Source organism: Dromiciops gliroides, chromosome 3 (assembly GCF_019393635.1).
Source record: "Dromiciops gliroides isolate mDroGli1 chromosome 3, mDroGli1.pri, whole genome shotgun sequence".
NCBI lineage: Eukaryota > Metazoa > Chordata > Mammalia > Microbiotheria > Microbiotheriidae > Dromiciops > Dromiciops gliroides.
The window spans coordinates 73,436,752-73,450,162 of record NC_057863.1 but is presented as its reverse complement, the minus strand read 5'-3'; the positions used below and the strand labels follow the sequence as shown (position 1 = coordinate 73,450,162).

Sequence of the window (13,411 nt, the reverse complement as noted above, 5' to 3'; positions counted from 1 at the left end):
AGAAAATCCTTTATTACTGATTCTCTTATAAACAGGTATTGGGCATCACAAATATCCTAGATATTATCTGGAGGATAAACTCAGGCATGTTTCCTTTCCATTGGTTTGTAGCCTATACCACCAGTGAAGCAGCCCCTAAAACAGGGCCACTACCTAGCATGAAGACGTGCTTTTTTTTTTTTCACTCTATCTCTTTCTAATTATACCAGGGGTTGCATAGCAACAGCACATCAGACATAGACTGAAGGAGATGACTTGCATTCTCTGGGTTGAAGGTGGGAATGTGGCAGAGGGAATGCCTAAGTCCTCTCAGCTTCTTCGCATCCTTTTCACACATCCTTTTAAATGACCTTGAAAGAGAAGAACCCATTTCTGCCTCGCAAGCTATTAGTCTGTTTTCATTCTGAGACAATCCATCACCTTTGTCTTTCTTCTCATATGGCGTGATGCCCATGTTCCACTTGTGTATTAGTTATGGCCCAACAGGGGGCATAAAATGTTAAAAGATGGTGATTACTAATGAATTATTTTGACCTCATCCATAGATAACAACTTATCACGATGTCAGCATGCATTATTATTAAGAACTTGGTTTGTGTTAATAACTTTGTATATTGAAAAACGCTTTATATCAGGGCTTCTTAAACTTTTTTCACTCACGACCCCCTTTTGCTTGAGAAATTTTTACATGATCCCGGGTATATAGGTATATAAAATAGGTATACATAACCTTTTACTGTTGCCATTTTTTTTACAACCTCCACATTCAGTTACATGACCCCATATGGGGTCATAACCCACAATTTTAGAAGTTTTGCTTTATATTACAAACTTGAAAGCCATCTATACTTAAAGAGGAAACTGAGTTTGAATGGCTTGTTGTGTATTATTACTATTTCTGAGTCAGCCATAATAAGAAAGGTTAACTATTGGAGAAATTAATCATCGAAGAAGAATTCAGCACCCCTTGTAAATTAAGTGTGTGGCAGCTAGGTGGCCCAGTGCACAAAGTACCGGGTCTGAAGACTCTTCTTCTGAGTTCAAATCTGGCCTCTGACACTTACTAGTTATGTGACCCTTTGCAAATCACTTAATAATGTTTGTCTCAGTTTCTTCATATATAAAATGAGATGGAGAATGAAATGGCAAACCATTCCAGTATTTTTGCCAAGAAAACCCCAATAAGTTCACGAAGAGTCAGGGACAACTGAAAAATGACGGAACAACTGTAAGTGTACACCTGACTGAGGAGGTGGGGGATGGAAAATGTGGCAGAGGATTTATTTCTCTTAGTGTAATGGAATAACCAGAACCTAGTGAGAAACACTATAGAATACAAAATTGAAAAGAGTTCTGGTGTACTATAGTATTTTTTTTTTCCTTGACAGGATCGGGGAATAAAAGGTCCCACAAAACTGCATAATCTAACAGTGACTTACCAAGCTCATTTATCTGTTTCAGGAGCTCAACAGCATCAAGTCCCACAGAGAATTTTATAAAAACTTGCACAAAGGGGTTCCTCAGAGTATTCTAACAAACAATAATAATAGAGAATTAGTTTAAATGCAAGAACAAAACAAATTTAATCATTGTCTCCCTAATAACACCCACAGTGAGAGGCGTTAACAGCTATTGTGCCTTACCAATGCATCATCTTACAAAGGCTTACATTCAAATCCCTGACAAAAGAAGATAGTGCTGACAAAAGAAGTGTGCTGCTGGTAATGAAGAATTGGGTCTTTGTTTAATTAGTCCTATAAGGAAGCAAACTTTAAAATGTAGTCACCATTCATTGGATGGCCTTCCCAACGTCGCTAAATATGATTATGACATGCAAGCCTTTGGAATTTTATTCACTTCAACCTTTCTCTACTGTCTATTTAATGAATGCTACAATTTGTGTGTGTGATGAAATGGGAAATTCTTCTTTATATATGTAGAGCTTGACTAATAATAATGTGTTGCAATGACCTAAGAAAGGCTTAGATAAGCATTTAAAGCTACTCCTCTTCTTCCTTCTTGTTAATGAGTGAAATGAAAAAGGGCCATGGAGAAATGAGGAGAAAGAAGTAAATTATAAAATGACTTTGGAAAATCATGCAAGAAGAATGCTGCTGGAGTTTAAAGGAATTGTTAGAGTGTCATAGATAAGTAGATAAAAAATGGATAAGGTTGTTAGGCTTACTAGATTTGGGGTTTATTCACCAAAAGAGCCATGTTTTTTGACCAAAGGCCATAACTTTTGAGTTTTCATTTGAGTACTTTGGTTTCCTAAACTTTAGAAGTTAACTTGTGTCTGTTAATCTTCCAGATTTTTACATCTGGTTACAAGGATCACAGCTGGAAACTTCTTTCACAACTAAAAATTTCTGTTGTCCAGGAAGACACGAGTCAGATTAGCTAATATAAAAACTTACCTGGCTTTGACAAACATAGCACGTCTGGCTAAAAAAGTAAAGGTAATCATGCTAACTAGAGAAAATCCTCTACTTTTCTTGAAAACCCTATATTTCCCAATTACTGATTGTCAGTGGTAATGGCTTTATAACCACTCTCTAAAATCTGATGAGAATTTATACTTTAAAATGCATTGTTAGAAAAAAACAACAAGCAATTAGCAATGTAAAAGGGTGGCAAAACCCTTCACAGAAAATATATCATAGCAACCCGTCACAGCAAGTGAGGGAGCCTATAGTGTATCACTCATAAAATCAGAAGATTGTTAAACCCAAATTACAATAGTTAATTGTTTAAAAATGTAGAACATACAAGCAATAAGATTTGACTTCTCTAAATAGACACTTTTACAAATGAAAGGAGGGAAGAGGGATGGTCTGATGTGCCTGGAATATGTGCAAACCATCAGTGAAATTTGCCTGTCTGATTCTATGAAGCTGGTCCAACCTTATTGAAAACGAGAGATCAAACACCTTTATTATTTTTTCCTGACACTTGTTATTTCACGTAAATAATTTAAGTGACCTAATGAGGTACATTGATTCTTGCAGTCTAGTACCTCTGATGCTACTATCTTCCCACCTATAACCACTTGATACTCATTTGATATATCTATACGTGTTGTATCCCCTTTAGAATGTAAGCTTCTTGAGGGAAAAGGTGGTTTCACCTTCTGTTTTTGTATCTGAAGTGCCTCAGACACAGCTTTGTTAACTTGGAATACTTGTTAGACTTTAGGATACTCTTTCTTCAGTAAACAAAATTCTCTCTCTTCAGTTACTTTGTTTTCTTTTGTTTCTTTTGTACCATGGGTAGAAGGATTGAATAACATCCTCAGAGTACCTATTTGGGAACAGAATGAATGTGTTGTACCACCATCATGTACACCTGCATTGTATTTCCTCTCTATGCATGGCTAATATTACCACAGTGGCACAAAGGTTTTCTACTTAGAAGGCATTCATGCAGAAGGGAAAGTCTGACTCAGTGTGTGCTAAGCATCTCTGTGGGCAATACATTGTACTAGTTGCTATATCTAGCTATTTTTCAAACCTTTGCAAGCTTTATTTTTTTTAAAGGTTACAAAACTAATTATACATGCATCACAATGGGACTTTAGTCTGGCTTGAGATTCCAACAAGAGGTAGTGATGAAAATGGTTTCCTTCTGTTCCAATCAGAATATAGCACACAGAGGTGGAATCTAAGCAGTCGGCCTCATGGGAGTTTCCAGGACTTGCTTGGGGCAGGTTTTAGAAATGCACTGTTGGTTTCTCTTGTGTCTCATTCCTCCTGGCATTATAGGAATATACTCAGCTATCAAAAGAGAAATGGTTTCTATTTTCCTAACATTCATATTCCATAGAAATAGAATAAGTAATCAGGTATTACTCCATAGCCTGCACTCTGTAAAACTATTTTTATTCTCTCAGGAAGTGAAAATGGATATGTAAATAAATGATTTCTTTTGGCCTAGAGTATAGCAATAGTTTTTTCTGTTAATTAATAATTCTTGGATGAACATTGTTATAGTGTGTTTTCTAAGCATGTTGCATGTCAGTAGAATATATGTCCCTTGCCAATTTGACTAAGAAAAGTTTAATGAGAAACCACTGGAGGTCTTTGAGAGAAAGCTAGATGATCACTTATTGGAGATTCTGCAGGAGGGAATTCCTCATGAGATATGGGTCAGACCAGATGGCCCCTGGTGAGTCTTACATCTATCTCTGAATGTCTGCAAGTGTGGGCTTACTACAGAAAACTAGTTAATCTTCCTCCTAGGAAAATTGAGTTTTTATTAGGTAAGTCCAAAAATGTTAACAGAGAACCCAGAGGCTATAGCACATGAGAATAAAAGTGTAAAAATATACTTGGCTTTCATACCAAATTCTTAATATACCAGTGTTACCTGGCATATAATATCAATCTGAGATATTCCAAAAATCATGGCCGGGTTTTAGATTCCTGCTAGCTTAATGATGTTGAAAGTTTTCCTTTATTTGCAACAGGGAAACACAATTGCGGGGTTGGGGAGGAGGTGGGCAGAGAGGCAGGGTAAAAACCAAAATATAGCAGTAATTCTTTAAGGATTCTCACCGTGGAAGATCACTCCAAACTTATAGCCCCTTCCTCTCATTGGTGAAGCTCCTCCCCAAACCTACAAGTTAAGAAAAGTGTAGGGGCAGCTAGGTGGTGCAGGGGATAAAGCACCAACCTTGGATTCAGGAGGACCTGAGTTCAAATCCAGACTTAGACACTTGACACTTACTAGCTGTGTGACCCTGGGCAAGTCACTTAACCCTTGTTGCCCCACAAAAAAAGAAAAGAAAAGTGTCCAGCACAACCCTGTTCACTCCTTTATCCTTCTCCAGGCTCTACTCTTGATTCTATGGACTTCTTTCTTCTATTACGTCCCCCTACCTGTACCCTTTTTCTGCTTCTTTTTATGTCTTATCTTCTCCCCCTTAGAAAGTAAGGTCCTGGGGAAGCTAGGTGGATAGAGCACCAGTCCTAGATTCAGGAGGACCTGAGTTAAAATTTGACCTCAGACACTTAACACTTACTAGCTGTGTGACCCTAGTCAAGTCACTTAACCCCAATTGCCTCACCAAAAAAAAAAAAAAAGTAACATCCTTGAAGGCAAGGGTTATTAATCTTTTTGCTTATCTATTCCTAGTGTTTAGCACAGTTCTTGCTTAATAAATAAATACTCATTGATTTAACTTACATAGCACTTTCTAATTGTAAGTAGATATTAGTTGCTTCTTTTCCCCTAAGTACCTTGCAAGGTAAGTCATTGCTACTACTGGGGAATTGTAGTAAGAAACGAATATTTCTTATTAAAATGTTGGTTACAAGAAACAATTAGTGTAAGATCTGTATTTCAGCAGCAACGATCCTGAGTTTTCAGGACCCTTATGTTGGCTACCAGAATTAATAGGAGCCATAGGGAGGTGTTGAATCGAGGTAGATTTCAGGGTCCCCTTTAAAGAAATATTGTCTAACAACTAGCAGGGTTCCAAAGGGAAACTGGCTTCCTTGTGAGGTAGCTGGTTTCTCCTCACCTGACTAGATGACCACTTGTTAGATATGGCATGGAGAAGATTCCTGTACCCTTTAGGTGTCACCGGATAGCCTCTGAAGTTCCTTCTAATGCTCAGATTTTGTTGGTTTATTTCTCTTAATAAAATAATTTCAATCTGTCAGGTATAGTTTGCAAGCCATAAGTTTTGCCTAAGTAACCATCTATTTGTTCATATAATAATAATTGGCATCCAAAGAGTTGCCGTACTTATCAAGATGGGTGACAGAACTGTGTAACAGTACCTGGAGCATTGGGATTGTTTGGTTTAAGAGATGGAATGAATTCATGAACAGTGGTGACTTATCCATCCATTCTTGAGATTTTTCTCTCAATTCTGCCAGTTGTCTCAGAGTTACATTTGACTAAAAAACAAAGGAGAAAAAAATTAATGTGTTATGGATTTCCTACACTAGCATAAAGTCATATGTTAATCACCTTTATGGAAATTGGCTTAAAACATGTGTTCTTGGGGGTAGCTAGGTGGAGCAGTGGATAAAGCACCGGCCCTGGATTCAGGAGGACCTGAGTTCAAATCTGGCCTCAGACACTTGACATTTACTAGCTGTGTGACCTTGAGCAAGTCACTTAACCCTCATTGCCCCACCAAAAAGACAAAAACAACAACAACAACAACAACAAAAACCAGAAAAAAACCCAATTGTTCTTAACCTGGGGTCTATAAAGTTGTTTTAAAAATCTTTTGAAGGGCAGCTAGGTGGCACAGTGGATAAAGAACTGGCCCTGCATTCAGGAAGACCTGAGTTCAAATTTGACCTCAGACACTTGACACTTACTAGCTGTGTGACCCTGGGCAAGTCACTTAACCCTCATTGCCCTGCCCCCGCCAAAAAAATCTTTTGAAAACTATATTTCAATATAATTGGTTTCCTTTGTAATCCTGTGTATTTTATTTTATCATTTTACAACATTATTCTGAGAGGGAGTTTACAGGTTTCACAAGACTTCTAAAAGGGTCCATGCTACAAAAAAAGATTAATAACTCCTGATCTAAAAGGTGAAATTAAAGTGAAAATAATTTTCTTTATTGCTAATGTTTTTAGGCTCCTTTAAACTAGCAAAATATTATTCATAAAAATTCTGAGGACTTTTAGAATCATAAATTTAGAGCTGGAAGAAACCTGTAAACTTAGTCCAGCCCCATTACTTTAAAGATGAGGAAACAGTGAGAGCTCAGTCTATGTTTGAATCTCAGCTAGGATTCAAACCCAAGACCTGAGACTCCAATATAGCAATAGTGCTTACTAAGATTTCTTTCACACACTCTCATGATCTTTAAATATCTTTTCTGGGGATTTCAGAAATAATCTGTTATTTTCAGTGGAGAAAGCAGACATCACATTGCTTTAGGATTCTTTGTCAATAATAAAGTGCCCTGTGATAATCTATAAGTATTTCAGAAATAAAGTGATTAGACATAGGTCTGAAAAAAGATGACTGACATACAGAGTACTTTTGTGACTAGTTGGGACATTCAAGGTGTTTTTCTTTTTTTAAAGCATTGGTTTATCATGTCACACATTAGAAAGAATGTGGTTTTTCTATTTGACTTCAAATATGCATTTAAAATGCCATGATTTTGGAGTTGGGTAGAGGGGTTCCACTTTTTCTTTCTTTCCCCTCACCTCTTCTATTCGATTTCTTCAAATCTATATGTTGATTCATTTGTTAGCATAAGGAGTCAGATTTCAAAATCAGAAGCAATTTAGTAGGTATCTTGAGGACCCTGGTTCAATTCCAGGCTATAGTAATTATAGCAAATAAAAACAGATCTCTGTAGGTACATATTGACTTAGAAAATAAAAAATTAACATTATATATGTTGTATTATATTTTTATTTATTTTGTCAAACATTTCCCAATTCCATTTTTTTTTTGCGGGGCAATGGGGGTTAAGTGACTTGCCCAGGGTCACACAACTAGTAAGTGTCAAGTGTCTGAGGCCGGATTTGAACTCAGGTACTCCTGAATCCAGGGCTGGTGCTTTATCCACTGTGCCACCTAGCTGCCCCCCCCCAATTCCATTTTTAATCTGATTTAGGTTATACTCAGGTGGTTCTCATTCTGCCAGAGTCTGACATCTCTGATTTATAATTCTCTATATATGGGCTTGATCAAGTCCATTCAACTTGCTGGGCCTCTATTTCCTATAAAAGGATGAGATTATATTGCATAATTTCCAAGTTCTTTTACTGCTTTAAAATTTATCTGAAGTGAAGGATCAGTAATGTGGGAAGCATTTGTGTTCAAATTAGTTTTAGAGGCCATATAGTGTTTAGACTTAAAGTCAGGAAGACCTGTGTTCAAGTCCTCCTTCAAATACTTATTTTGCTGTATGATCCTGGGTGAGTCACTTAAAGTCTCTGCCTCAGTCTCCTCCTCTGTAAAATTGAGATAATAATAGCACTTACTCCACAGAGTTGTAGTGAGGAACAAATGAAACAACATAATTGTGAGAAAATAATGGGATTTGGCAGTGACCACACATTAGATTTTTTAGACAACACGTTTAGATTTTAAACATCACACAATGTATACTCTGCCAATCTTAAAGTGCTAGCTATCTTTATATATTCTATATCATTATAAATGCTATTGTTTTTGTTTTACCACTTTTTATTATTGCCATTAAATGCCCACTTTTCTTGTACTGTTTTTATTTGAAACAATGATGCTAGACAAATTTTCTGCCTCTCAATTTGTTGAACATTTTGAGGTCTTTTCACTTGCAATAACTTCATTTTGACAATAGTAGCTATTTAACATGATTTATATCTTTTCAAAGGATTAATTACACTGCTTTTCCACAGAGTCAGTGATGAAAATTGTTCTTGTGATTCTCAAGGCACCATATATAGCATATGAAGAAGGAAGATGCTATTGGAGTCATTCTAAATGGTCTAGGTTTACAAACTAATTTACAAACTCATCCTATGGCAAATAAGAATACCACTTAAGTACATGTCCAAACCTTTTCCATAATTGCCTTTGTAGTTGGGGTATATGGTGCATACATAATCTTTCCCAATAACAGTGGTTTCAAGAAAGCCCAAATAACAGGTCCAGCAGGCATGTTAACGATGTCTTTATAAAGGTTGAAGCAAAATGGTGCTGCGAGGAGAAAGAAATGAAATAATTAAATGTATGTGCTTGAAACAATTTCTTGATCACAAATTGTCCCAGAGTACTACGATGAACTTAAACCTTCAAAAAAATTCAATGTCTATATTTTAAGAGGGAAATGGTTCTTTTCTGTTGCTTGATTTGCTTGGCTAGCATTTACAATGCTTTGACCTTAGATGAAATTAGTACCTACTTTGAAACAACTGAGAATGAAACTAATGAATCTCCTTGAAAATGGCATTTTTGTGATGCTCATTTCAAATCCACTTACTCGCAGTCAGGGGAATTCCATATTTTACAGCAATTTGTTTTTTACTCAAGTTGTAGGTTAAAGGGTCTTTGGTGTGGTTGCCCCCTTTGGGCTTCTGTGAAGAGGGCAGCATGGATGTTAAGTAGTCAGTAGTAATTCCTTGAGAGCACAGGGCTTGGGAGATGGTACTAAATGATCCTTCGGGGCCGTTAACATGATGGTTTCTATATATTGCCTGTGGGATAAAAATCAGAGGTATATTAATTAAAACAAATTACTTGAAAAAGACCCATCTGCATTAAAAAAAAACCCAGAAACCTCAGCTCCCTAGATTTTGATGAGTTTTATATAAAAATAATGACAATAATATAGACTAAGATTAAAATGATGGAAATAATAGCTAGCATTTATATAGTACTTTATGGTTTGCAAAGTAATTTACATGTTATGTCATTTAATCCTCACAACAACCCTGTGAAATAGGTGCTATTATTACTCACAGTTTATGAGGAAACTGAGGATTACCCACGATCATATCACTAGTCAGTGTATGAGACAGGATTTGAACTCAGGTTTTCTTGACTCTAAACCCAGCACTCTATGCACTGTGTACCACCTCAATACATTTCAAAACAGGCACATACTATTACATTTGCTGAATGTAACTGAATGAGGTTTTCAACCAGATGAAACCTATTGAACAGTTAAGTTTCAAGAGTGGAATCAAAAGGCCTTCCATGGGCTACATCCTTTTGAACCCAACTGAAAATATGTCGACAAAGAAATGTCAGACAAATGGTTGACTCACATGAATTTATTGATTAAAACCAAATGAGTTTATGATGGAAATTCAGGACCTAGTCACTGCCACCAGAAATTAAAGAAGGGTTCTCTTTAAGAAACCTGGACATATTGATCAATGCAAGTTATACATGGAAACAGTCAATATTGTTCAACACATCACTGTCAGCTACAAATAAAATTTAGCACCTACTGAATACCTAGCAAGACATACCCTGGGGACAAGAAATCAATGCCAGAATCTTGCTGTGTTCTGCAGAAGAATAATTTACATCCCAATGCTTTTATTCAATTATAAAAGGCAGTTATTTTATCTACCAGGGGAATAGTGCAAAGAACTTTAAATGGTAAAAAATAATAATAATAGTAGGATAATGACTTGCCCTAAGACAATTTTAATCTGAACTTCACCAAAAATATGAGGACGAGATAAAAAATAATCATAACGAGAGATTATGGTATAATGGGACTATAGTGTGTGACTCAGAAGTAGGAAGAACAAAATTCTAGGCTTGTCTGGGACATATGCTGGCACTGTGACCACATAATCTCTTAATATCTACAGGAACTTCTTTAAACTGAGTTGTAAAAGAATTACCCATCTACATTTGTTGAGGAGGTTTTCTCACCAGTGGTTCCCTGCATCAATGAAATCACAGGTCCAGACCAAATAGCAAGAAGAAAAACTACAGCTCACTTTTATACAGGGCTTTGAGCTTTGCAAAGAAATTTATATATGTATCTGGTCCCCTTAGTTGCTGCTATAATCCTTATTCACATAAATCTGAGGTGCAAACACAGATGTTGGTGCTCACCAATTTAGGCTTCTATATGAATAGTCAAAAGTTAACCAAGTAAGAGTATCTAATTCAGGGTTGAGGGTAAAAGGAAAAGAAAAAGCATTCTAAGTAGCTACCAAGTCCCAGTCACTGTTCTAAGCACAAATATTAGATTATAACTATTTCATACATACAATATATTTGTATATGTACATCCAAATATTTCATCCTCACAACTCTGTGAGGTAGGTACTATTATTATTTCCATTTACAGTTGAGGAAACTGAGTCAGACAGAGGTTGTGTCTTGCCAATGGTCACACAGCTAGTAAGTTTCAGGCAGTTAGAAATCAGGTCTTCCTGATATAAGTCCCAGATCTCTACACTCTTTGCCACCTAGCTACCTCATAACTATTAGGATATTTTATCTTCTTATTCTATACCAGAGCTTCTTAAACTTTTCCCACTAGCAACCCCTTTTTGTCTGAGAAAATTTTATATGATCCCGGGTATAGATGTATAAAAAAGAGGTATACATAATCTTTTACTGTTGCCAAATTTTTCACAACCCACGTATTTAGTTATGCAACCCTATATGGGGTCACAACCCAAAAAACAATTTAAGGAGCTTTGTTTTCTATAGCAGATGCTGTGTGTGGCTCAGTGGATAATATTCAATGATATCCTGATAGCCAACTCATACTTGTTTATGAGATATGATTTTGAAATTTTCAGTGTAAGCATCTACACCTCAGAAATCAGCATACAGAACAAATCAAGACTTGATTTTATTGTTTTGTCAATTGTCTAGATTTAAGAAGGTAATGGAGAAAAAAATTAATAATTCAGATTAAATGGAAAAATGTGGGGGCTGAGTTTTCCTCCCAGAAAGACATTTATTAAATATTTACCAGGATACCACTGGAAATATTCCTAAAGAAAATTTTACAGACCATTACATACCATTTTTAGTTCTACTCATACCTGTGATAATGGTACACTTCGGGACAGGTGTATTTGTTTCAGTGACCTCATTTTGTCGAGAAGTGGACGGGTGCCAGTAACCACCTGATTGAGGAAGACTTTCAGTTTTATGAAGAGTTCTATCATCCTTTCTACTGGCTCTTGATCTTCCCTGGGGAAAAATACCTAACAAAAAACAAATTATTGGAAAAAGTCTATAAAGTGCTGACCAGTTGTATCATCCACTGTCCACCCTATCATTCGTAATCACACAATGTACATTGAGAAGGTAGAAAATCTTGGATACTTCAACTAATCTACCTAATTCACCTCATTCAGGGGTTTTCCTCCAATTTTGATTACATGATATTAAAAGAAAAAATGGAAATGTATACTCTGCTTTATAACTAGCAGATTCTTAGGCCACCCAGTGTTAGTTTGGGTTCTTTATTAGATCATCAGATAAACAAACCCAGCTCTGACCCACCCTATTGTAAACTGACCAAACTCTATTATTGTTTATATTTAAATAAGAGGAATCATAGTTATCCTGGAATGTTGTCTAGTGGTTCCTACATAATTTTTCTAAGCCACAGTCAATCAGTCTATTTCATTTTTGCTCTCTACCATTATATAAAAGCATTATGAGTTTCTAGGTTGATAGGAATAAATTCTTAAAAAAAAAAAAGCCAGAGGTTAATTTTTCTTTCTTCCTCAGCATCTTTGAAATGTTAAATAGTGATACTCCATTTGTCAAACACATAGTCATCAGCCCAAAACTGGGATTTTCCCATAGGAATGTGATGACGACCTTAGCCAGGCTGTATCTGCTAGGAAAGTTAGAGAGCTGCTTAATTACTGGATTCCCACAAGAAATACCATGTCTTGTTTCTGCTCTGCAGGAGCATTACATAGAAGGAGATGGAAATATAAGTGAATGAAACAAATATGATAGAATGAAGAAAACAGCTCTGCTTCCCATGTGTCTTGGACTGCACTTTGTACAAAATGTTTTCAGCTATAAATCATTAGAAACAGGAAACCCAAACATCATCATTCTTAGTGTTCTATTGCCCCCAAAACAGCCCATCAAATTTAGGCCTATAAACCCCCACTATTTTCAAGAACCTTTTTTTTTTTTTTTAACCTCTCTTTGTCTCTTTGTGTATGTTTGGGTTTGGGGAAAATGCTAAAAGCAAAGGACAGAGATCAATGATTTCTATGAAGGACCTATGATTTCACTGATAGAAAGAACTCCCAGATGAGAAAACTCCCTTGCTAAAGGCAGGACTTTGGAAACTCTGAGGATAGTTTCCTATCCATTATGCCACACAGCTATGAAATGGAAATTCAAAGTAATGTTACCATTACTGTTTTAATCAATTCAATTTTATCAGCATTTAAAAAGTACAAACTGTGCAATGTACTCTCGTAGGTGCTAAGGATACAAAGACCAATAAAATGAAACAGTCCTAGCTTCAGGGGGCTTACATTCAACATACAGATAGTTCAGGATTTGGAAGCTATAGCGAAGGTTATTTTTTGGTGTTGTTTGCATATTTGTCTTGTAATCTTTATGTTTTCATTCACTACATAAATATGCAAATTTTTGTGCCTCCTAAGTGCAGAGTATACTAATTACCACAAAATTCCAGCCCTAGAATGATAGACATTTGCCATTCATTTTTCAATATGCAGTTATCCATGCATGTATCCTAACCATAAATTTTACAGAATCACAAGTTGATAGATTTAGAGCTAAATGATACCACCGAGGTCAAAACCAGAGCTCGCTTTTTACAGATTAGAAAATTAAAACCCATAGAGATTAAGTGATTTGCCCAAGATCACACAGTTAAAGGGCTGATTTTCAAGCCCAGGCTCTCTGACTACAAACTCAACACTTTTCACTGTACCATGCTGTGTATTTATAAGCC

The 13,411-nt window shown here is 36.2% G+C and overlaps 1 protein-coding gene across 1 annotated transcript in view; it reads right to left on the bottom strand.

The window, feature by feature from the left end:
* The window catches only part of ABCA12 (ATP binding cassette subfamily A member 12), a 246,533-nt gene that overhangs the window by 85,530 nt on the left and 147,592 nt on the right, over positions 1-13,411 (bottom strand). Inside the window, exons 17-21 of the mRNA XM_043993356.1 lie at positions 11,496-11,660; positions 8,954-9,167; positions 8,531-8,670; positions 5,784-5,903; positions 1,440-1,530 (exon numbers count right to left, since the gene is read on the bottom strand). Coding sequence (XP_043849291.1) covers positions 1,440-1,530; positions 5,784-5,903; positions 8,531-8,670; positions 8,954-9,167; positions 11,496-11,660 — 730 coding nt within the window. The remainder of the gene's footprint in view (positions 1-1,439; positions 1,531-5,783; positions 5,904-8,530; positions 8,671-8,953; positions 9,168-11,495; positions 11,661-13,411) is intronic.